Source organism: Zingiber officinale, chromosome 8A (assembly GCF_018446385.1).
Source record: "Zingiber officinale cultivar Zhangliang chromosome 8A, Zo_v1.1, whole genome shotgun sequence".
In the NCBI taxonomy this organism is placed as follows: domain Eukaryota; kingdom Viridiplantae; phylum Streptophyta; class Magnoliopsida; order Zingiberales; family Zingiberaceae; genus Zingiber; species Zingiber officinale.
Window position 1 is genome coordinate 27,967,070 of NC_056000.1, and position 22,180 is coordinate 27,989,249.

Sequence of the window (22,180 nt, forward strand, 5' to 3'; positions counted from 1 at the left end):
CTTATTATGCTACCAGCACAAAGAAATACAAATGTTTATATAAACAAAATTAAAATTGGTAGAAGAGGAAATTTTAACAAATTACATCACATAACAATATATATATATATATATATATATATATATATATATATATATATATATATATATACGCTCATACAAAAACTTAATTATTTTTTTTAGCGAGATTCAGCAAAATTTGATTATCTTATTTGAATTCAAACGTATTCACGTCTATTAGTTTGATCTTATTATAAAGTTCAAAACTTAAACTCATCTATATCTTATCATAATATTATTATCTATTGAATCAATGATTCAGCTTATTATAAATACAACCATATATCACTAATTGTGGATGAAATAAATTCTCTCTCTCCCTGTTAAAATCATTTGTGGTTAAGTGGAAACGATGTCTTTTAGTCCCACATCGTTAAATCATAATGTAAATTTCATATGTATATTTGATTTTGAAAACCTTACCGTGCCGAACTGAGTTGCTTCAGTTTGTAACCTAAGCAGGGGCAATGAATGGTTTGGATGCTGTTACTAAGTTCTGTGGAGTGGGCTTACCGTTAGATTAGTGGCCGGCCCGTTCCAAGTTGATTGTGAGCCGATCGAATTGGGCGTAGGCTCAGGTTGGTCGGGTTCATAATGGGGTGGGAACTGGATCAGGCTGGATTCACAGAGCAATTACGCCCGCCCACTTTCAACGGTGGAAGGATAACAGGTCATTATACGGTAGACCCACAATAATCCTCAGAACCATTGGCTATCAGACAAACCATTTTTCCATGTTTTTTTCATTAGCATAGAAATTTTTCTCCTTTGTTCATAAATTCATAGTATAATTTATTCAAAGGTCGACTTCCATCATATTTTAATTTATTTACCATCATAGTAGAATTGGGCGTAGGCTCAGGTTGGTCGGGTTCATAATGGGGTGGGAACTGGATCAGGCTGGATTCACAGAGCAATTACGCCTTTCAACGGTGGAAGGATAACAGGTCATTATACGGTAGACCCACAATAATCCTCAGAACCATTGACTATCAGACAAACCATTTTTCCATGTTTTTTTCATTAGCATAGAAAATGTTCTCCTTTGTTCATAAATTCATAGTATAATTTATTCAAAGGTCGACTTCCATCATATTTTAATTTATTTACCAGTTTTATACACGTGTGCTATTGTTTCTTAATCATTTCTACCAACGTAGTTTAGTATTCTAAGAAATTGGAGGTCCAATCCATCCGTTCTTCCCTGTTTATCTACAGTAGAATTTTGTAGGTATATACGTAAACTCGACCTTTTAAAGAAATTTATGCTCGCTATATTACTATTCCATCAAAAAAATTAAAAATTTTACCCTTTTTAAAAATATTTTTTCACTATCATAAAATTTCTCTTTTAAAACCTCACTTCTTTTAAAATCTTCTCTATTCTCTCTTTACTAATTTTTTTTTAAACATGATCTTAAGATTTTGATATAGATTTTAAAAAAATTATAAACCCCATTTGTATAGAGTAGAGGGAGAGATTTATATTGAGAAGTTCATAGTAAAAATAGTAAAATTGCATGGTATAAATTTTCTATTGAATATGCTCGTAAGATCCATCGGATCGATCCATCCACCCAATCATGATCTAAGATGGAGCCACGTGTCTTAAGTTACCCAGGCTTAAGCACTGAGGCTTCACGTCATTGCGAACAAGCTGTAGTCTGAATTTGCAGTTGGAAAAAGAAAAAACGTGACGTTGGCGATCATCAAATTTGAAGTACATTTGACAGGGTTTGACGAATACAAGACCACACCAAAGACAACTATAGTTGGTCGTCGCATAAAAGTCGGGTCGCGATGCGCGGATGCCCGCTGCTAACTCGCCGCGCGGTAGCAGCGGTGCACGGAGCGAACGCCTGCATACTCCGCTTCCTGCGGGTCATTCTACTTTTATAAGTCACTCCTGGGAGGAAAGACATCGAAGGAAACCGGCGAGAAGAAGGGCGAGAGGCAGCAGCGAGGGTTTGCACTCCACGATCGTCCTACTTTTCTTGCCTCCATTTGGTATTCATTTAATCTTATGATTCTCATGCAGTTTATCGACATGTTTTCTATCGTTTTCGCCAATTCGCCGTTGTGTTCTTGGAGGGGATAAAGTTGTTTTGGCAAGAGACAGAAAGGGTTTTTCTAGTTAATTCTATTTAGGAGCGAAATGCCTATACAGATTGCTTTAATTTTTACAGTTACATTCTCAGTTCCGTGAAGAATGGGATCTGTAAAGCTTGTGGGATTTCAATAGATCGGCAATTGTGTATTATTATTATTTTTGGGGAGCTGGTTGTCAGCTTCTGTAGATTCATATTGAAGCTGTTTGGTTTAGGGGTTGGATTCCCAAACTATCATGCGTTTTTAATACAATTTTCAATAAAAAAGTAACATCTTTGGTAATTACCCTGGGCATAGCTGCCACTGATGTTGATTAAACTGACTTAACAGAATGAAAGACATTTGCAAGAATTTATTTTCTTTTTGACAATAAGTTATTGCAGCGTCTACAATAGCCATTTAGCTTATGCCACTGTTTGTTAGGAACAAGGAAAAAAGGAAAATGAACAAAATGGAGCACAAAAGCAAGACTAGAATTTTGTATACACCAATCTCTAATGGTTTTAGAGTTTCTGATGGCCATTAATGTTGAAATGATGAATATTTGTGAATATGATCCATTATTTACAGGAAATCTTTTATATAGACAATGGCTGAGGGTGAGGATATTCAACCTCTTGTTTGTGATAATGGCACTGGCATGGTTAAGGTAAATTAAGATTCTTATTTATATGCAGCTTATGCTTTAGTAGTTTCCAAGTTAAAAACACTCCAATAGACAAAACTACTTTAGATATGAAAAGAATAGCTATTTTTCTCTTTGTTAGTCTGGATTTGCCGGTGACGATGCTCCAAGGGCTGTTTTCCCTAGCATTGTAGGCCGTCCACGCCACACAGGTGTGATGGTTGGAATGGGCCAAAAAGATGCATATGTTGGGGATGAGGCTCAATCGAAGCGAGGTATTTTGACCTTGAAGTATCCTATTGAGCATGGTATAGTGAACAATTGGGATGACATGGAAAAGATATGGCATCACACATTCTACAACGAGCTTCGAGTAGCCCCGGAAGAACACCCAATTCTCCTCACTGAGGCTCCTCTCAATCCGAAGGCTAATCGTGAGAAGATGACCCAAATCATGTTTGAGACCTTCAATGCTCCTGCGATGTATGTTGCTATCCAAGCAGTCCTCTCGCTGTATGCCAGTGGACGCACAACTGGTACAAAATTATACTAAAATTGGCAACAAATTTCTTTATGTTTTCCCATTCATGCGATATGCAATTTTTTTGTGTAGGGATTGTGCTGGATTCTGGTGATGGTGTTAGCCACACAGTGCCAATCTATGAAGGATATGCGCTCCCGCATGCTATACTTCGTCTGGATTTAGCAGGGCGCGACCTCACTGACAACCTCATGAAAATTCTAACAGAGCGCGGTTACTCATTCACTACCACTGCTGAGCGTGAAATTGTCCGGGACATGAAGGAAAAGCTTTCGTACGTTGCTCTTGACTACCAGACACAGCTGGAGACTTCCAAGAGTGACTCTTCGGTAGAGAAGACCTATGAACTCCCTGATGGACAGGTGATCACCATTGGTGCCGAGAGGTTCCGCTGCCCGGAGGTCCTTTTCCAGCCATCCCTGATTGGGATGGAAGCTGCAGGCATTCATGAAACCACCTATAACTCCATCATGAAGTGTGACGTGGATATCAGGAAGGATCTCTACGGAAACATCGTTCTCAGTGGAGGAACCACCATGTTCGACGGCATTGCTGACAGGATGAGCAAGGAGATCATTGCTTTGGCTCCAAGCAGCATGAAGATCAAAGTGGTAGCTCCTCCTGAGAGAAAATACAGTGTTTGGATTGGAGGCTCCATCTTGGCATCACTCAGCACCTTCCAACAGGTGAAACACTTCTTTCTAGTCTAAAATTGGACAGAGTTTCTGACGTATATAGTTTGATTTTAATTGCAGATGTGGATTGCCAAGGCAGAGTACGATGAGTCTGGGCCATCAATAGTGCACAGGAAATGCTTCTAACTTTCTGGATTTAGGCATCGAGTTCAACTCGGACACAATTCATTAGATATTCTGTTGCTGCGTTTTGTTTGTTTTTTGTTTTTGTTTTGCACATTTCCTCTTGTTTGTTTTTCATATGTTTTTGGAAATCAATTTGTTGGACCACATTCGTTATGAACTATGATTTCCATTTTACCTTTATTCTATAAGGAAGAAATTCGAGTTGAGGCCTTCAAGAAAAATATAAATAAAATAAAAAAGTATATTAATTAAAATTAATATTATTGTAAATTTAATTGTCATATACTCATGGGAGTTTTAGCACAATGTTAACGTTGTTGTTGTATGATCTAGAGCTTATAAGTTAGAGTCTTGAAAATAGTTTATTGTAAAAATAGGATAAGACCGCTTACCATATACATTTCACTATGATCATATTGGCAAGTAAACATTTATAAACAAATTTGATGTTTAACTTTGTAAGAATTTATTTATGTTCATTCAATATATACAGATCAAATAAATAAACAGATTTGGACAATTGGTTAAACTAAATAAATAAATTTAAACATACATGTTAAATAATAATAAAAATAAAATGAACAAGTAAATTTAAATTATTTAATTCAATAATCAATGCAATGAAAATTTCATACAATCAAATAACTTTAAATCAAAACATTAATATTCAACCTAAATTTAAATAAATAAAGTAAAACTTGAACAATGATTTTAGATTGAATTCGTTTCTGACTCGGTTACTAAATTTAAACACTCCAAAACTAAACTCAACTTGCTTTTTTCCAGCCCTCGTGGGCTGAGTGTTTGTTTTTTATCGGCGTGGCCATCATCGCATCCTAAAAGTGATTAATATAACTTCGGGGGGCATTTTAGAAAGAGCACTCCAAATATATCTCGCTTAACAATGGCGGCCGCCCCATCGATGGAGAATCCTCGTCGTCTCCTTCGTGGCTTCTTCTCCTTCGAGCTTTGTAAGGTTCTTCTTCTCCGCCTTTTTCTTCTTTTCCGTTTTCTCCTTTCATGGGCAAACGTAATCTGCGCTGGGTGGATGTTTAGGAGCTGGAGTTCATTCACCGGAGCAGCGGCACTGTGGGTTACAGGCCCAGCGTCTTCTCCACCACGCTTCCCCACCTCGCAGCCACCAACTGCGGTCACTTCATCCTTCCCTTCCTTCCTCTACGCGACCGCCTCAAGGATGCCGTGGAGGAGACATTTGGGTGCGAATTTGAGCTCTTTGTTGAGTTCACCGGCCTCATCAGGTGGGATCCTTTTCTTTCCTTTATCTTGAACATAAGATTACCAAATTTTACCTATTGAATTGCACAAGTCCGATTGTTAGAGGTACGATTCAATGAAGAAGGGCGTAACTTAGAGAGAGAGGAGTGTTTCTGCTTGTCATGAATTCACAATTAAATTTGTTATGATTCTTCTACTCAACTGGTCAACACACTGTTAGCCCTTATATAAAACAATATATACCCTTTGGTTGGACTGCATATCTTGAACTACACACGGCTACGCCTATCCAAATTTATCCTAGCTCATTGCATTGCTTGGATGCTGTAGATCACATTGGTTAACGTAAACACAATTGGTCAATTGGTTGAACCACTTGAGCCAAAATTAGACCTATTGGCATCATGTCTTGTTAGCAAAGCCATTGACCTGCATAGCGAATGAGGTGAACAAAGACTTCCTACATGATGATAAATTGAATGCGTGTGTGCCTCAACTTGACTCATGAGAATGTCTGTGTGAAGTAAAAGGATGTCAACAAAGTTTCACATTTCACCTCTTGTGTGTCACAGAATCCTCATTTGCCATGTGTGCTTGTGTGCGCCATGTGGATGCAACATTGCTCTCAACACAAGTGAGTCATGCGTCTACTTATTGTGATGTGGTGCACGTACTGGTATGTAAAGTATATAATGCCCCTACCAAGTATAGCTTGCCAAGACTACTTTTTGTAAGAATCTAAATTTAAATGCCTCTCTCCTGTAAAATTTTAGAATGTTTTGGTAGAATGTTTTGTAATACTTCAACTAGGTAGTCTCAAAATCTTAATTTGGTAGCTTCATCTAATCCTACTTGTGGTGCATATATGTTAATTACGTTCATAGTTTCTTTCGCTACTATTATCTATAATTCTATCTTATTTTCTAACTACTACAACTTCATCTTTTAACGGACTATCTACAACAATACCCACTCCATTTTTTATTTTACTCTTTCATGTCTACCATAACTTAAAACCGGAGTTCTCTACCATCTTTGCCTTCTTGCCTACCCATTTTGTCTCTTGTACACTCAAAATACTAATTCTTCTCCTAATCATCGCAGCTACTACCTTAATTGATTTACTAGAGAGGGTTTTTATGTTTCATGTTCCAAATATTAGACTATTAGTTTTCCTATAATATTTGTTCTTATCCAACCTATGATATGAGAACTATTGCCTATTTAACACTATACCCAAGTTCTCATAGAAATATAGTAGTCCTTGCCGATACGTTACAGTCGGACCTTGCAACGCGAACTCTTGCATATTTAGCACTACACCTAAGTTTTGAAGATGTAGCGGTCCTTGCCGAGACGTTACAGGTTTTTCGAGAACAACTTAGCATTAGCACAATAGTTTAATGAATTCATTTATTGAACATTTGTCATTGTTTAAGCTGGCAACATAATGCAACCCTCCTCTTTTATCCGGACTTGGGACCAATCATAACTGGTTCATCATAGATGGAGTTCTCTCAAAACAAAGCAATCTTGAAAAATATATTTCTATTATTTTTTTTGTCTTTTTTGTAAGCATATATGTCTTTTGACTTGAATCTATGATTTAGTAAGTCAAAATAATTCCCCATCATTAGATAAAGCAATTATAAAAAGTATATATTTAGACATTTGATGATTTGGTTTGTCCTTTTGCCTAGGCTTAGATTTCTTGCAACTTAACTCCATGCTTTAGTAAATTATCTCAAAGTTAGATGAAATTGCATAGTACACAAACCTTGAACTAGCTATTTTATTTATCTAAGTGGAGACAACATACACAAAAGAGGGATCTGTAAATCGGGTTCCTGAAATGTTACCTGACACTATTATGGCCATATGTCCATATCCATTTAAAATTAAACTCTTGAGTTCTTGGAGTGGGCACACTCTACATTCACAAGTGATCCGTGTAGATGCTGATATTTGACATTTGATCCTTGGTTCTTTAAGAGAAACAACTCACCCTCTTTTTATCCTATGAACTTTTATATGTTCTTTGAAAGGAAGGCAAGTTATTGCTTTTGATGAATCAAGGACCAAGTCAAGTATATGCATCTATGAAGATATTTGTGAATGTAGAGTATAACTGATCTTAGGATTTAAGGGTTTAGTCCTAAATGTTATGGAAGGATATGGGCACATGACTGTAATAGTGTCATACTGTCATGTAGTATTTTTGACACTCAATTTCGAGGATTATTCATGTGTAATTTATCTTTGGTTGGAGAAATGAAATAGCTAACTCAAGACTTGTCTATTATGTAATTTTGTCTAATTTTGAGAGGATTTATTAAAGTGTGAAGTGAAGTCATAAGACATCTATGCTATGCTAAGGACAAAAGCACTTTGAATTGACTTGAGAATGCACAACAAGCAATAAATCTCCTTTGTCCATCTGACAAATATCCTTCTTTCTCCCTGTAGAGGAAGCTCTGGCCACTGCATTTGCACACTTTAACATGTAAATTCTAATACCTTGTCTTCGAGTTAGATGGTGTTGACGTTTCTTAGGGAAAATTCATCAGACCCCAACATCACACCATTGGTAGAGGTGAATTAAGCATTAAGTGGCTTCGTGCCTCGGGATCGTCAATCGCTTTGAGAACAAACAATTATTCTGATCTAGCAGCAACTAAAGCTTACAACAAATATATTAAAAAAAAAAACTTAATGGCTCAGTCTTAAATGGAATGCCTGAAAAAAAAACAATTCAAGGGAACTTGTAGGTATGAGAAGCATAGTTCCTCCACCAATTATAGAGTAATGCGAGATTGTGCTGTGTTAATCTAAAATCTCTAGATCCTCATCTTGGGTAGATCTGGCAACAAAGTTCCAAGTTGCCATTTCCCTCACCACTAGAGGGGTTTTCAGATATTGTTTTCAAAGAAAATTTCTCCCAAGTTTATTAACATCATTAACCACCCATTCAGGAAGAAGTTATGAATTTGTTTGATAAGAAGAGGTATGTGACCAAAAATGCTATTGATGAGGGTTCTGCCATAGAAACTAAAGGTTGTTGCCATGGATGTAACTTCTTGGCCAATTTCGGAATTACCAGGATCTAGTAATCATTCTATGGTTTGCTAACCCCCAATTGAGAACCACATAAGGAGTTGGATGAATTTGAGAGACATCCAAACAAACTTGTTTAAGTTGATGTACAGCCTACTAAAGGGAGTGAATGCTGCAAGGATATCTTCAAGAGCAGTTGTTCCACAGCTTGTACAAACATCAAGTTATGATCAAGTGTGCAAAATCCTTAGTTGACATTTCTAAAACCTTGTTAGTCTCTGAGCATTCTAATAAGACGCTGATTTTGCATAAATTAGATCTCTTGGAGCTAATAGCCATTTCTAGAACCTTATTACTTGTTGAACATTCAAACACCAAGATGTTGAAAGTAAAGGACATATTTTGACATTGGCAGCAAAGATAAAAAAAAAAAAACAGATGAGTAGCAGCTGGAAATTACCAGTCCTTTGATTTGAGCTACATCAGGTTCAACTCAGGAGGATTCAAATCCAACAAAAGTGGCAATTTGAAGATGGTGTCTTCGAGTTGCTTGACATTGCAATCTCCTTGGAAAGTTGTAGATACCCTTTCAGTTGCATGACAGGCCAGGAGGGCAGTCCCTTTTCCATGGAAATGGTTTACCAAATCTACGGAACAATGGGGATTTTAGGGCCTTTGGCACTGATGGGTTTTGCATTTGTTCGTGGTTTAGGGATAGGGTCCTCACTGTTTGGACCAATTCCCTGATTGCTTGATTTCTCTTTGAAATAAATAGCTACTTTCCAAAATTGTCTCATTGTCACCCATATTGGAGGACTCTCAACGAGTAGACCTTGTATGGGAGCAATAAAGTTCAATTCATTCAACCAATGGAAGGAAGCAATAGGATGCAATGACTCGCCCAAATCTTGATCCAGGTGCAGGTTGTCATCAAAAAGTACAGAAGCAGAGTTGTTCAAGTTATGTCTAATATTGGACATAGCAGAAGTTTCATAGAACAGCAGTTGCATGGAGGTTGTATCCACCTGCAGGGTATCAGGTTTCTCCTTTTTGATTTTCATCATTGCATGCGATCCTAGAACCATCAGCATCATCTTCTCTAATGATCGAGTTTGCCAGAAGAGCATGAACCATATTTTGTCCAAAGGAGATTTGATGTCTAGAACCAGGAGGAGCAATTTCTGGTTCTTAGCAAAATCTGGCAAAAAATCAAAAGATGAAGCTAGCAAATCTTCTCTTGTTGGCTAATGAAGTCTTGACATATGCCTCAGATTAGACGATTTTATTGTAAATTTTGATTTTCTCAGGCTATCAGCATTCCTGAGAAGGATACGTTACATAGGCCACAGTAGTAATCCATAACCTCCTCGCACTGAGATAGATGGGAGCATTGAACAAATATTCATTGGTTGTCCGTTGTTCATAACTTTCAGGTGTCATGAGTAGTTTGCATGAGTCCGTACGATCAAGGAAAACTGGGAAATTAACGGTAAACTTACATGGAGAAAATATAGTAACTAGGATGGGTTGGGCTCATAATCTCTTTCAAATTTGAGTCTCCATCACTCTATCTAGGAAGACACCGTATTGACCTATGAGATTTTGTGCTCTTAATAATATTAAGAGTATGTGACAAATAATACTTTTCTATGTGCTTCTAGGACATGATTAAAATGCAGTTGTGTAGGTCTTTTGCAGCAGGGAACCACATTTCATATGGGCCATAAGGCCTAATATTCGATTGGCTTCACAGACCCAAGTGACGTTGTCTACTGCATATGTGCCATGTATGTGGACATTAACAAACTGAACTGTAGTTTACTCAAATTGATTACTTTAAATACTTGCTTTCCATGTGTTCAGTTATATGCACATTTTATATATGTCACATTGCACATTATTGATCAATGTGGATTGTTATATAATGTATTTCTTTTTTCTACATTACATATATTTTTTATATGGAATTATTGCTTAAATAGCTTGATTAGTATATACTCTGTTATATGTATGTAAGCATATTTTGTGAATATCAATAAATTATAATAAATTTTTAATATGGACCACATATGCCCTTAAATATGTGCTTGTATACTGCATGTGCTATATGCATATTTATTTTTTTTTAATAAAAATGGTCAGGAATATGGAAATGTTAAAAATAAACAGTTTTTCTACATCTGATGTCGTGTGCTTGTGGATCAATGCTATGGTAAAATGTTTTAGATGTACTTCTCATGATGAGACTTACTCCCAATTATTCCTATTCATAACTTTCTTCAACTGGTTTTAGCATAATGAGCTTTGGAAATATGAACTCAGGAACCAGTGGACACGAAGATGAATTAGCTAAATCAGATTTGATAGTTTTATCTGCAGGTCCAGTCTTGATGAAAGGCTGATGTCTTATGGTAATCTTTCCTTCGTTTTGTAAATTGTGGTATGGGCACTAAATTGTTCAAACAAATGCATGTAATTGGTTACCTAAATGAACTATAATTGGTGGCATGTAAAGCCATTGCCATCTCAGTACTCTGTTATTGTGCATTTTTGTGCATAAAGCATAACAAATTCTATATTATATTGTTTATTTATGCTTGTTAAAATCAAACTAATTACAAAAATGCTACTTGGTAATAATTTACTTATAAATTCCTTTCCTCATTGTCTGTAGTTGGTGTAAGGGTGCATCTATTGGATGGCATAGTGATGACAATAAGCCCTATCTAAGACAAAGAGACTTTGCGGTGAGCATACCTAATTTTCTTTGAAAGTGTACGGAATACTGAAAGTCTAATTCCACCATCATTTGTTCTTAATACTTGCTGAAATTGATAATACAAATTTATTCGCCGAAAAATCATTAATACTATGCAAATATGACTTTTGCACAGACATTGTAGCATTTACGGTGTCATTTTGGTTTAGAGAAGATATTTAGCATACTTTTGTTAATTCTTTTCTTTTGAAAGAGCACTATCAATAGCTGCATATGATAAATTGTCCTAGATCTAAAGATGTACAATGTGGGAACCAAACACCAGTATCCTACAATGTCAGGAAAAGCCTAGTTTTCAACTGATTATGTATTGATTGATGGTACTTGTTTCTAACAACCTTCAACTAGCTCCTGATACCCAATCTGTTCAGGAGCATCTTTTTCTCATAGCACAAGTATCATTCTAAATTATTTATTTTGCTTCCAACTAGAAGCCCCTCAATCTCACATTTAAGGTTCATCATCTAATTATGATTAAAAATATTTTATTTAATTCTTCTTCAACATTATGAAATAAAAAGGTAAAGCGCATTGAGTAATAAATTGTGATTTGAACAAGAAAAATCTTGTGTTTTTCCTAGTATTGCTTTTGGATTTCCATGTTCATTTCTGTTTCTGAATCTTTGTTTAAAAATGAGTTACATTATTAATTGGTGGTAATTACTTTGAAATAGGCAGTGTGCTATTTGAATAATCATGAGAAAGATTTCAGAGGTGGTCTATTTCATTTTAAAGACGGTGAGCCTTCTTCAGTTGCACCAATTGCCGGAGTAAGCAATTCTTAAGATGTTCCTAATTCTTTATGAAATGGTATTTCATTTGTTAATGTTTACTACCTTTACTTTTTTGCAATATTCCATTTTTTTCATAATGCATTGTACTTATCAATTAACAACTCTTCAAATGTGGCCCTTTAAAGTAACAAGTCTGCATGATATTCAGGATGTTCTGATCTACACAGCTGATGAACGCAATATCCATTGTGTAGATGAGGTATGTATAAACATCATTTCAGCAACTAAATATAATAGTTATCGCAACTAAATTTGCTTTAATTTTCTCTATTCATTTTTCTATCTACTGATGCATATTATTGATGCAAACATATTCTCACATTGGAAACTCTGGAATTTTTGTTCACCTTTCTCTTTGAATTTCTATGCTAATACTAGTGTAATCTGTCAAGAACAAATGCAAATTAAAATGTGATAGCTTGTGACCTTAGGACAACTCAAATAGGTTAAGATGCCACCTACATTCCGTGTGTTGCTTATATAGTTGACAGAATTAGATTTATTGTTTTTTTTAATGGTTTCATCTTTATGTATAGAAGGGGAGCCAACAATAAAGTTACTGCCATGTGACCTGGAGGTCACAAGGTGAGTCACGGACAAGTCTCTTGCAAAGTAGGGTAAGACCGTGTACAATAAACTCTTCTCTGGACCCCACATTGGTCGGAGTTTCATGTACCGGACTATCCTTGTTTCATCTTTATGTATCATCTGCAAAGTGTTCTGCAAACATGTGCTTTAAGAGAATGACTACACGAACATATAACAGAGGTTGTTATTAAGTCACAAATTACTCATTCCTGATGATCCTGTTTCATAGACCAACCTAATTTTAACTCCAATAAGATTTCCTGATCGGACAGGACTGAAAAGTTTAAAGAGCTCCCTTCTGATGATCAAGTTTTCTGTTCCCATTCATCAGAATCCACTATAATAATATGTTAACAATGTTTACTGGATGAAACTATTTGTTCATTTTAGATAGTTAACATTTGATCTCTCCATACAAAATTGTTTATATGTGGTCAAACCATTTATTCTGCTACAGGTAATTGATGGCGAAAGACTGACTTTAACTCTTTGGTTCACGCGTGACTGCTCACATGATGAGGATGCCAAGGTTATCAATATTCTCTCTCAAAGAATACAATATGAACCTGACTCCTTCCTACCTTTGCCAGCATCTAGTACCATGTATTGGTTTCAGAAGGATGGGTCAGGCTTTGATGTGCGCCATGCTAGAGTGAGCTTCCTTGGTTATGATTTCTCTTCAACAAAAGAAAAGTCTAGAGCAGATAATTCATTATGTGATCCTTTAGAGCTACTTGATGGGAGATTGTATCTTGCTAGGGGAGATGAAGTTCTTGTCAAAGAATTCTTAAATAGTCTACATGCTTTGCAGGTAATTGGGGAAGTAGACCTTTCAATTAAAGGACTCTATCTCATTACACATAATCACTGCCCTAATTTCTTGTTTGTGCTGCTCTTCCAGTGCCGGTTTACTTTTCCTTCTTCTCCAACCTGGTGTTCCCTAAAATTTCTGGTTCACTATAGTTTTGTTTATATTAGGTTCTACAATTCTGCTACTGGAGAGCTTCTGAATTAGCCAAAGGAAGGGAAGAGGTCCATCGTCAAGGATCTGCTCGACCGGCGATTTTAAAGAGAACAATCAATTTGAAATTGCCACTGCCACATGACGACAAACTTGCTGTGGAAATTTTAGGGGGGCCTTCTTGTAACTGCATAAAACTTCAATTCAAATGGGAAGATTTGGTGTTAGGAAGCGCCAAGTGGGAGGAATACGTGTCTCAATTACACAGAAACATGCTAGTGTGTATTCCTAGCTGGTTATCCAACCACACTCTTTCGTTAGATAATCATATTGTTGAATTCGTACATGCAACATGAGATGCAAACCGCACGTTCATGGTGATCAACTCAACTTTCCTATTCATTTTTGTTTGAACTTGTGTTCATCTTTGTACCTTCTTTACCAAATTTTTATCTTTTAAATCTTTTGTTGTAAACATTATTATTTTATTTGATAGTCCGATCATTTGTTTTTCATTCTTGATATGATATGATGCGAAAAGAGAAGAATTTAGGGATGACAATGGGTCGGATTCGAATTAGATTCTATATCCTCCGTCCCCATACCCATCGGGTATAGGATCTCCGATGAGTATACCCATATCCATTAAATGATCAGATATCTTCTATAATTATAATTTTTTTTCTTTCTATCCAACTATTATGATTCAATAAAAATATATTAAAATTAACAATCTATTAAAATATATATATATATAATTAAAAAAAATAGATTAAACATCTATATAGTCTCCTCCTAATATCAACAAAAATAATAAGTTAATTTTGAAAAAAGAAAAATTTCTTTAATATATGTATATATATTATTTAATCGGATATTCGGGTCGAGTATCGGATATTAATAGTCTCTCCATACCCTCTTCCATTCGGATCGGATGTCGGATCCTCTAACGAATTCTGGTGAAATTACCATCCCTAGAGAAGATTTTGAACATAGCTTGTAGCTGTCAATGAGTGAGACATTGGTCATGGAAGAACTAGTGACACTATTTTTGAGGAACTATATGCTCTTATAAAATTGAATGATGAAGGTTTGTTGTGACATTGAACTGAATGGAATCATTAGGATTGACCGTAACAATAATGAAATGATGATCCCTACTGAAGTTGATTTTGACCAAAGCCAACACATAATGTGTTCCATGGCATGCTTTCATCATTAAAACATTCTCGTACCAGTGTCACTAAAATAAACAAATGACAAGTACCTACGAACCACTTTTGGAGGAGTTTAGTAGTGCATTTATGAAAAGAACGAAAGAGATCTAGGATACATTCATTGAAGAACAGCAAGATATTACAGAACCTATGAAACATTGTAGCTGAACAGATGTTTCCGAGTGCAATTCATCTTCCCAAGAAGAAGATTTCGTCGGAATAGGGAAAAAAAACATAGCCTTCGTCTCAACGACTGGTGTCCCCTTATTAACGAAGATGTCATTTGCCAATTCCGGAGGTTGTAGTGTTTTGGCATGACACCTTTATCGCGTCAAATCCATCAGGTGCATACTATGTTCAAAATCCACAAGGTCCTCTCTGTTCATTAAATAAACAGCAACTGGAAATAACAAAAAAAGAAGAAAAAACAATGTTACATACTTTTCAGAGAAAAAGAAATTAAGCAATAGGTGCTTCTAGACATCTTCAATTAATTCATCTGCCATTACAGTTTGGGGAATGAGATCCTCTCGACTCGCCTTCTCTGGTACCCCCGACAGCATAACTCGTATAAAAGGCGGATCATGTGCAAAACGCGTGCATGCAAAAACACACGCATCCACGTAGCAAAACCCTAGCCTCTCGCGATCTGCTACCTCCTGCGATCTTCCTCCCGTAGCTTTTGACCCTCCTGCGACGTCTGAACACAACCGTCCGAAGCACTGAGCAGCATGCCGTCGACGACCCAGTTCTCCGACTCCTACGGCGACAGCCACCTCCAAGGCCCCGCCATGCCCTCGACAGCCCAAGCTCTGCCCTTGTTAAGGTTGATTTTCAAGTACTATTTTACCTTAATTTTGATCGTTACCCTAATTTTAACCTCGTCGGATTTGTGAGAAATAGAAAACGAAGGAAGAAAGGAATATCTATATTTTATCTTTATGAAATCTTTATGCTACACACCTGAAAATAAATAAAGGCTATGAATGTAAAATTCCTAGTTCTCTTCTACTAAAGACTATACATCCTTTATAACTGACATTTTAATTAAAAACGTGATGCTAACATCAATATTATACTCATAAGGTGTTGAACATTCTTATGAGCAAAACCTACTGCATTACGTTCGAATGTATTAATAGTTTCAATTGTGTAAAAAAATTCTTGATGCACACTAAATTCAATCTTGATACAAGACTACATTACTTGGGATTAGGATTGCTTAGCCGTGTTGTATACTTGCTAAACTAAAGGTTTAGTAAATTGCTGGCAGTTGAGGCATTTTCTGCATATATAGTAGAGCATGAACTAAAGGTTTACTGGGGATGGGGAGTTCATGAGGATTTTTCATTTGGAATGGTTAATTATCTTACATGCTGACTATACACAATTAACTAAATTGAAGTAATTGAGAGTTCCGAATCCTACACATTTTCTTAAAGAGAGATCTATGAAAAGGTTCAAGTGATTGTGAGTTATTGAATTTAACACTTGAAGGGCATTGATAAAGCACACATTATAATCCACCGAGTTTTTTATCTTCTCTTAACCCATAAGGATGAGAAAGCACTTTAAAGTATATTCTCTTTTACCTTTTTCTTTTTGGGTTTTCGATGGAAATGGGTAACCTTTGATAACGTCATGTTTGTCAAGTCCAAGTTACATATAAAGCAAATGACAGCAAGTGTGAGTTACTCAAAAGTTTTACACAATGGACAAGTAATGTTGAGTGTGACATTCTTAGATGGGATTAAGGCATTTTATGCATGTTGGAGGTTGTTGCTAGCTTTTTTTCGTCGAAATTTACATGCTTTAATCAAATTTATGTCTTTTTCGTAAATTGATGTTGTTCAGGTAAAATGAAAGAAAAATCATGGCAGCCAGCTCTTCATCAGCATCATCTTTCACTCGATGGCGCATGAACGACAAGCAATGTGAAGTTCCCCACATATTATGTTATTGTGGGTTATGAGCTATTCTCCATACATCATGGACGGAATCTGATCCAAAAGACGATTTTTTTCATGTCCAAAATTTAAAGTAAGTTTTCGTTATACCAACATGGTGTTGTGAGTTTCTTAATTATTGAGTTTTGATTAAGTTGATTTGAAATTCAAAAAAAGAGATATGACTTCTTCTTATAGCATGACCCAAAATCATCATAAAGAAATAAGGCAATGATTAATGAGTTGAAGAGGCATAACAAAAAATTAAAGTTGCAGATTAGTGGATTGAAGAAATGTACTAGTTACAAGGGTGCAGTTGAATACAATGATGTTCTGGATGATGGAAATAATAATCATGTAACTATGCAATTAAGTGATGAAATATGTTCACTGAATGAAAAATTTAGAATTGCTATCGTTGTAGTTGTATTTACTTGGATTGTGATGATGAGAATGCGGTTGATGTAACTTGTTTTGTGATGTAACTTTGACATTTTGCATAACAAAACAAGTTACGTCAAAATGTCAAGTTACATCACAATGTCAAGTTACATCACGAAACAAGTTATACCAACCATATCCCCATCATCACAATCCAGATACATACAACTACAACGATATCAACTCTAAATTTCATATTCAATGAACATATTTCATCACTCAACTGCATAGTTACATGATTGTTGTGTTCCCATCATCCAGAACATCATTATATTCAACTACACCCTCGTAGCTTGTACATTTCTTCAATGCACTAATCTGCAACTTTAATTTTTTGTTATTCCTCTTCAACTCATTAATAATTCTCTTACTTCTCTCTAACGGTTCTGGGTCATGCCATAAGAAGAAGTCATATCCCCTTTCCTGAAATCAACTTAATCAAAACTTAATAATTAAGAAACTCACAACACCATGCTGGTATAATGAAAACTTACTCTAAAATTTGGATATGAAAAAAGTCGCCTTCCTAGATTGAATTTCATCCATGATGTCTAAACAATAGCTCGTAACCCACAATAACATAATATGTGGGGAGCTTCACATTGCTCGTCATTCATGCGTTGTCAAGTGAAAGAAAGATGATACTGATGAAGAACCGACTGCCATGATTTTTCTTTCCTTTTACTTGAACAACACCAATTTATGAATAAGACATAAATTTGATTAAAGCATGTAAATTTCGACGCAAAAAAAGCTAAAAACAATCTCCAACATGCATAAAATGCCTCAATCCCGTCAAAGAATGTCACACTCAACATTACCTGTCCATCGTGTAAAACTTTTAAGTAACTTACACTTGTTGCCATTTGCTTTATATGTAACTTACACTTAGCTTTGGTAAATATGACGTTATCAAAGGTTGCCCATTTCCATCGAAAACCAAAAATGAAAAAGGTAAAAGAAAATATACTTTATAGTGCTTTCTCATCCTTATGAGTTAAGAGAAGATAAGGAATTGGTGGATTACAATGTGTGCTTTATCAATGCCCTACAAGTTCAAGTGTTAAACTCAATAACTCATAATCACCCAAACCTTTTGATAGAACTCTCTTTGAGAAACTGTGTTGGATTCGAAAGCACTAATTCTCAATTACTCCAATTTAATTAATTGTGCATAATCACCATACAAGATAATTAACCATTCCTGATGAAAAATCCTCATGAACTCCCAATCCCAATTAAATATTTAGCTCATGCTCTACTATATATGCAGAAAATGCCTCAACATGTCAGCAGTTTACTAAACCTTTATTTTAGCAAGTATACAACACTGCTAAGCAATCCCAATCCCAAATAATGCTTATATTTGTATGAGATGATAAGATGTTGTTACAATTCTGTATCAAAATTGAATTTACTATGCATCAGGATTTTTTTTACACAATTGAAATTATTATTACATTCCCACGTAATGCAGTAGGTTTTGCTCATAAGAATGTTCAACACCTTGTGAGTGTAATATTGATGTTAGCACCACATTTTTAATTAAAATGTCAGTTATAAGCTATAACTATGTATAGACTTGGTAGAAGGGAACCAGGAATTTTACATTCATAGCCTCTATTTATTTTCAGGTGTGTAGCATAAAGATTCCATAAAGATAAAATATAGATGCTCCTTTCTTCCTCCTTTTTCTATTTCTCACAAATCCGACAAGGCCAAAATCAGGGCAATGGCCAAAATTAAGGTAAAATAGTACCTAAAAATTAGTCCTAACAAGGGCGGAGCTCGAAGCTTGGGCCATCGAGGGTTGAGGCGGGACCTCGAAGCTGGCCGTCGGCGTAGGAATTGGAGAACTGGGTCGTCTACAACGTGCTGCTCGATGCTTCGGACAGTTGTGTTCAGACATCACCGGAGGTCGCAGGAGGATCGGAGGCCGCGGGAGGAAGATCGCAGGAGGTCACGGTGGGTTTTACTCAAGGAGGTCGTAGGAGGTAACGGATCACGAGAGGTTAGGGTTTTGCTGCATCTCTGCGTGGATCCGTGTGTTTCTGTGTGCACACAACACACGTTTTGCACGTGATCTGCCTTTTATACGAGTTATGCGGTCAAGGGGACCAGAGAAGGCAGGTCCAGAGGATCCACGCTGCTATAAGCTGAAGTGTGATATGAACCATGTAAAAGAGGAAACATCAGACCATTTAGAAAACCCCATTATATTATCCAACCTTGGTTGATGAAAAATTACTATTGGATAATGAGTATTATCTTGTTTGGTTAATGCTACTACAAGTATCAGGAGGATTCATGTTGATTTATATAACACATAATAATAATAAAATAAAATAATAAAGAAAGGTGACAAACTAATATTGCTACTTTTTAAACTCACCACAGAATTATAGCTATTAGATCCGTTCTTAATGTCTAGTAGGAAACATGCACTTAGAGTGCCTAGAATTTTCAACAGCTTAAACTACTATTCTATTTGCTAATTTTGTTAATGGTCAATAGGTCTTTAAGAATCAAGCAAGTAAATGTACACAAATCTTTTGAAATCATTGTGGAGACTATTTCATGCTGACCCTCAGATAGAAATACACAAAATATATTACTAAAACAATAATTAATGCAACTATTACAAATTGAAGAATATTGCTAAAATAACAATTGATGATGAAATTATCTCAAAAAATTAATTATGATGTGAAGAATGGAATGATTGCTGCTCTAGGAAGTAAATGATTTCAGTTCTACATCATGACTAATGAAATATTCATGTGGCAAGAATGGAGCTAGTTGAATAGTCATCAAAGAAAAGCTTTACTTTAAAGGAAGGTTAACTCAGATTTAAGTGTTTGGAGATTTCACTTTTGTCAAGGGTTTATTTATTTATTTATTTAATACCAATGCATAAAGAGTATTTTATATATATATTCAAATTTTATTTATACAATTCATAGTTTAAATTATAAGGATAGCTCTGTCACTAGTTGAGCTCGATAAAAACTCAGAAGACTTGGCTTGGTTCTTTTATAGACAGATAAGACTTCAAAAGTACCGCTGTATCAAGTTGCTCGATCCCTATATTCAATGTTTGAGGATGCCAAACAGGCAACAGCACACGAGTATTCTGTTTAACAATTTGATTCATTCTCTTTTGATTGTTATGGGATATCAGGCCCTTCCCTTTTGGAAGAGAATCAACAATGTTCTTCTAAGTTCTAATAGAAAAATTATATGCATTACTAAATGACTTACTAAGCACAATTCAAACAAATCAGATGCAACCAAAATATAATATGAAACGCGATACCATCAAGGAAAGAGATCCTTGCAAAAAGCAGCACCTTTGGGATTGGGCATTCACCTGTCTGTCACAAGGCAAAATCTTTGAGGTAACTGGGATCCTTCCGGGCTCGCTCCTGGAACTTCTTGAACCACCGGTCAAGGATATCCATGGGCACGACGAGCCGGCTTCCGTCAATCCCGCAGAAGGACTGCATGAAATTGAAGAGGTTCTCGCCAACCCTAAGAGCGAGTCGCTCGGCCTTCTTCTCCGCGCCGGCGTCAGCGACGGGTGGCAAGGAGGCGAGGTCCTCGACCGAGACGCCGATCTTGGCGGAGGTGAGCGCGAGCTGGAGGGGATTAGGGTTAGGGTCAGGAATGGGGGGTTCATCGGAAGGGTCAGGCCAGGGGAGGGAGAGGAGAGCGGATGGGCGGGCAGGGTGGACGGCGCCGCAAAAGAGGAAGGGATGACCAGGGGGCTGGAAGTAGACGGCGAGGGCCTTGCCGGGTGGGAAGGAGGAAGCCGCAGCCGGGAGGAGAAACACACAGAGTTCTCTGACGTCGCGGTAGGCATCGCCGACGAGGGAGTTCATGTCAAGGATCCAGTGGAGCGGGTCGATCTGCGCGAACGCCGATGCGTCCATGGGGAAGCTCCGCTCCGGGAAGACCACGCCAAACATCGCCGGTTTCTTCTGCGAATTAGGGAATCGAGAAAGAAGCACCGAGGACAAGCAGCGACTCGGCCAGGAAGACGAGAGATCGTTGATTATGAAGACTCGATTGCGGCGGCTTCCCGATCTTTCTGCAACGGCTTAGAAGGTTCGAGAAGAGGAAGAAGGCTGTCAGCAGAGTAGCAATTAAATAGTTAGAATAATTTTTAAAATATTTTGAAAATTAAAAATACCTTTCAATGTATTAATAAAATAGTTTTTAAATTAAATGGTAAGTAAGAAAGTAAAATATTTATTAATTTTTCATAATAAAATTAATAGTTGAATTTCAAAATGAAGAGAATGAAATTATTACATTCTTGGTTATCGATCACTTTTATCTTGGAAGGATAACATAGTTGTTGGACACAAATAATCAGTTTGTCGGAGAGCGACGGATTGAGGTTTGTGAGTAGGACTGTAAATAAGTCAAGCCGAGTCGAGCCGAGCTTTGAGATGTTCAAGTTTATTTGATAAGATAATCGAGTCGAGCCGAGCCGAACTTAAAATGAACCAAGCTTTTGAAATGAGTGTTCAAATTTGACTTGGTTTATTTTTTATGAGCTTGAGCTTGTTTGAAGCTTGGCTTGAGCTTGGTTCGTTAAGATATTATCAAGCTTTCAATTCAAGCTTGGCTTGAGCTTGGTTCGAGATTGACTTGAGCTTGGTTTGAGCTTGACTTGTTTAGATGTTATCAAACTCTCAATTCAAGTTTGTTTGATTATTTGAAATTTTTAAATGTTTAATTGGTTATTAAGATTGATAATTTAAATTTATTTATTTATTTTATTATTTATTTAGCATATTGAAAAGAATTTTATTAATAAATATGGTTCGTGAATATTGTTCACGAACGTTATTCACGAACATTAACGAACTGAACACATATGTATTCAAGCTTGTTTGTTTAGCTTAACGAGTTGTTTAAGTTTGTTTGTTTAATTAATCTTATGTATATTGAACGAACATAAACAATCTTTTACCAAACCGAACACCAAGCTTGTTCATGA

The 22,180-nt window shown here is 36.3% G+C and overlaps 3 protein-coding genes across 18 annotated transcripts in view; 2 read left to right on the forward strand and 1 right to left on the reverse strand.

Annotated features, from left to right (window-relative positions):
* Window positions 1–1,823: 1,823 nt before the first annotated feature.
* Window positions 1,824–4,344, forward strand: LOC122008181 (actin-like). The gene is made up of 5 exons (XM_042563801.1): window positions 1,824–2,067; window positions 2,740–2,818; window positions 2,937–3,330; window positions 3,408–4,021; window positions 4,091–4,344. Exons 2-5 carry the CDS (start codon window positions 2,759–2,761, stop codon window positions 4,154–4,156), a joined length of 1,134 nt encoding a protein of 377 aa, XP_042419735.1. The 5' UTR covers window positions 1,824–2,067; window positions 2,740–2,758; the 3' UTR covers window positions 4,157–4,344.
* Window positions 4,345–5,040: 696 nt separating this feature from the next.
* Window positions 5,041–14,083, forward strand: LOC122008182. 12 transcript variants are annotated; one of them, XR_006119228.1, is made up of 9 exons: window positions 5,041–5,127; window positions 5,213–5,415; window positions 5,965–6,068; window positions 10,769–10,857; window positions 11,121–11,193; window positions 11,904–11,995; window positions 12,168–12,218; window positions 13,065–13,418; window positions 13,586–14,083. XR_006119228.1 is itself a non-coding variant. In XM_042563803.1 (9 exons), exons 1-9 carry the CDS (start codon window positions 5,061–5,063, stop codon window positions 13,922–13,924), a joined length of 1,020 nt encoding a protein of 339 aa, XP_042419737.1. In that variant the 5' UTR covers window positions 5,055–5,060; the 3' UTR covers window positions 13,925–14,083. The 12 variants fall into 12 exon arrangements, 7 of the variants coding, with proteins under 7 accessions (XP_042419737.1, XP_042419740.1, XP_042419739.1 ...); XR_006119227.1 differs by lacking the exons at window positions 5,965–6,068; window positions 10,769–10,857 and having other exon boundaries at window positions 5,055–5,132; window positions 11,900–11,995; window positions 13,065–13,136; ... (1 more) ...; window positions 13,336–13,418; window positions 13,509–14,083; XR_006119226.1 differs by lacking the exons at window positions 5,965–6,068; window positions 10,769–10,857 and having other exon boundaries at window positions 5,055–5,132; window positions 11,900–11,995; window positions 13,065–13,136; window positions 13,198–13,259; window positions 13,336–13,418.
* Window positions 14,084–14,832: 749 nt separating this feature from the next.
* Window positions 14,833–22,180, reverse strand: part of LOC122008183 (protein OPI10 homolog) — a 31,065-nt gene continuing 23,717 nt past the window's right edge. For 2 of the 5 annotated variants that reach the window (XM_042563810.1, XM_042563809.1), the window contains 2 exons: window positions 20,543–21,299; window positions 14,833–15,185 (listed from right to left, as the gene is read on the reverse strand). In XM_042563810.1, the coding sequence (XP_042419744.1) occupies window positions 20,550–21,140 (591 nt within the window). In that variant the 5' untranslated portion in view covers window positions 21,141–21,299 and the 3' untranslated portion in view covers window positions 14,833–15,185; window positions 20,543–20,549. Of the gene's footprint in view, window positions 15,186–16,629; window positions 19,329–20,522; window positions 21,300–22,180 lie in introns of those variants that run through there. The other 3 variants (XM_042563811.1, XM_042563812.1, XM_042563813.1) reach the window with 3 other exon arrangements.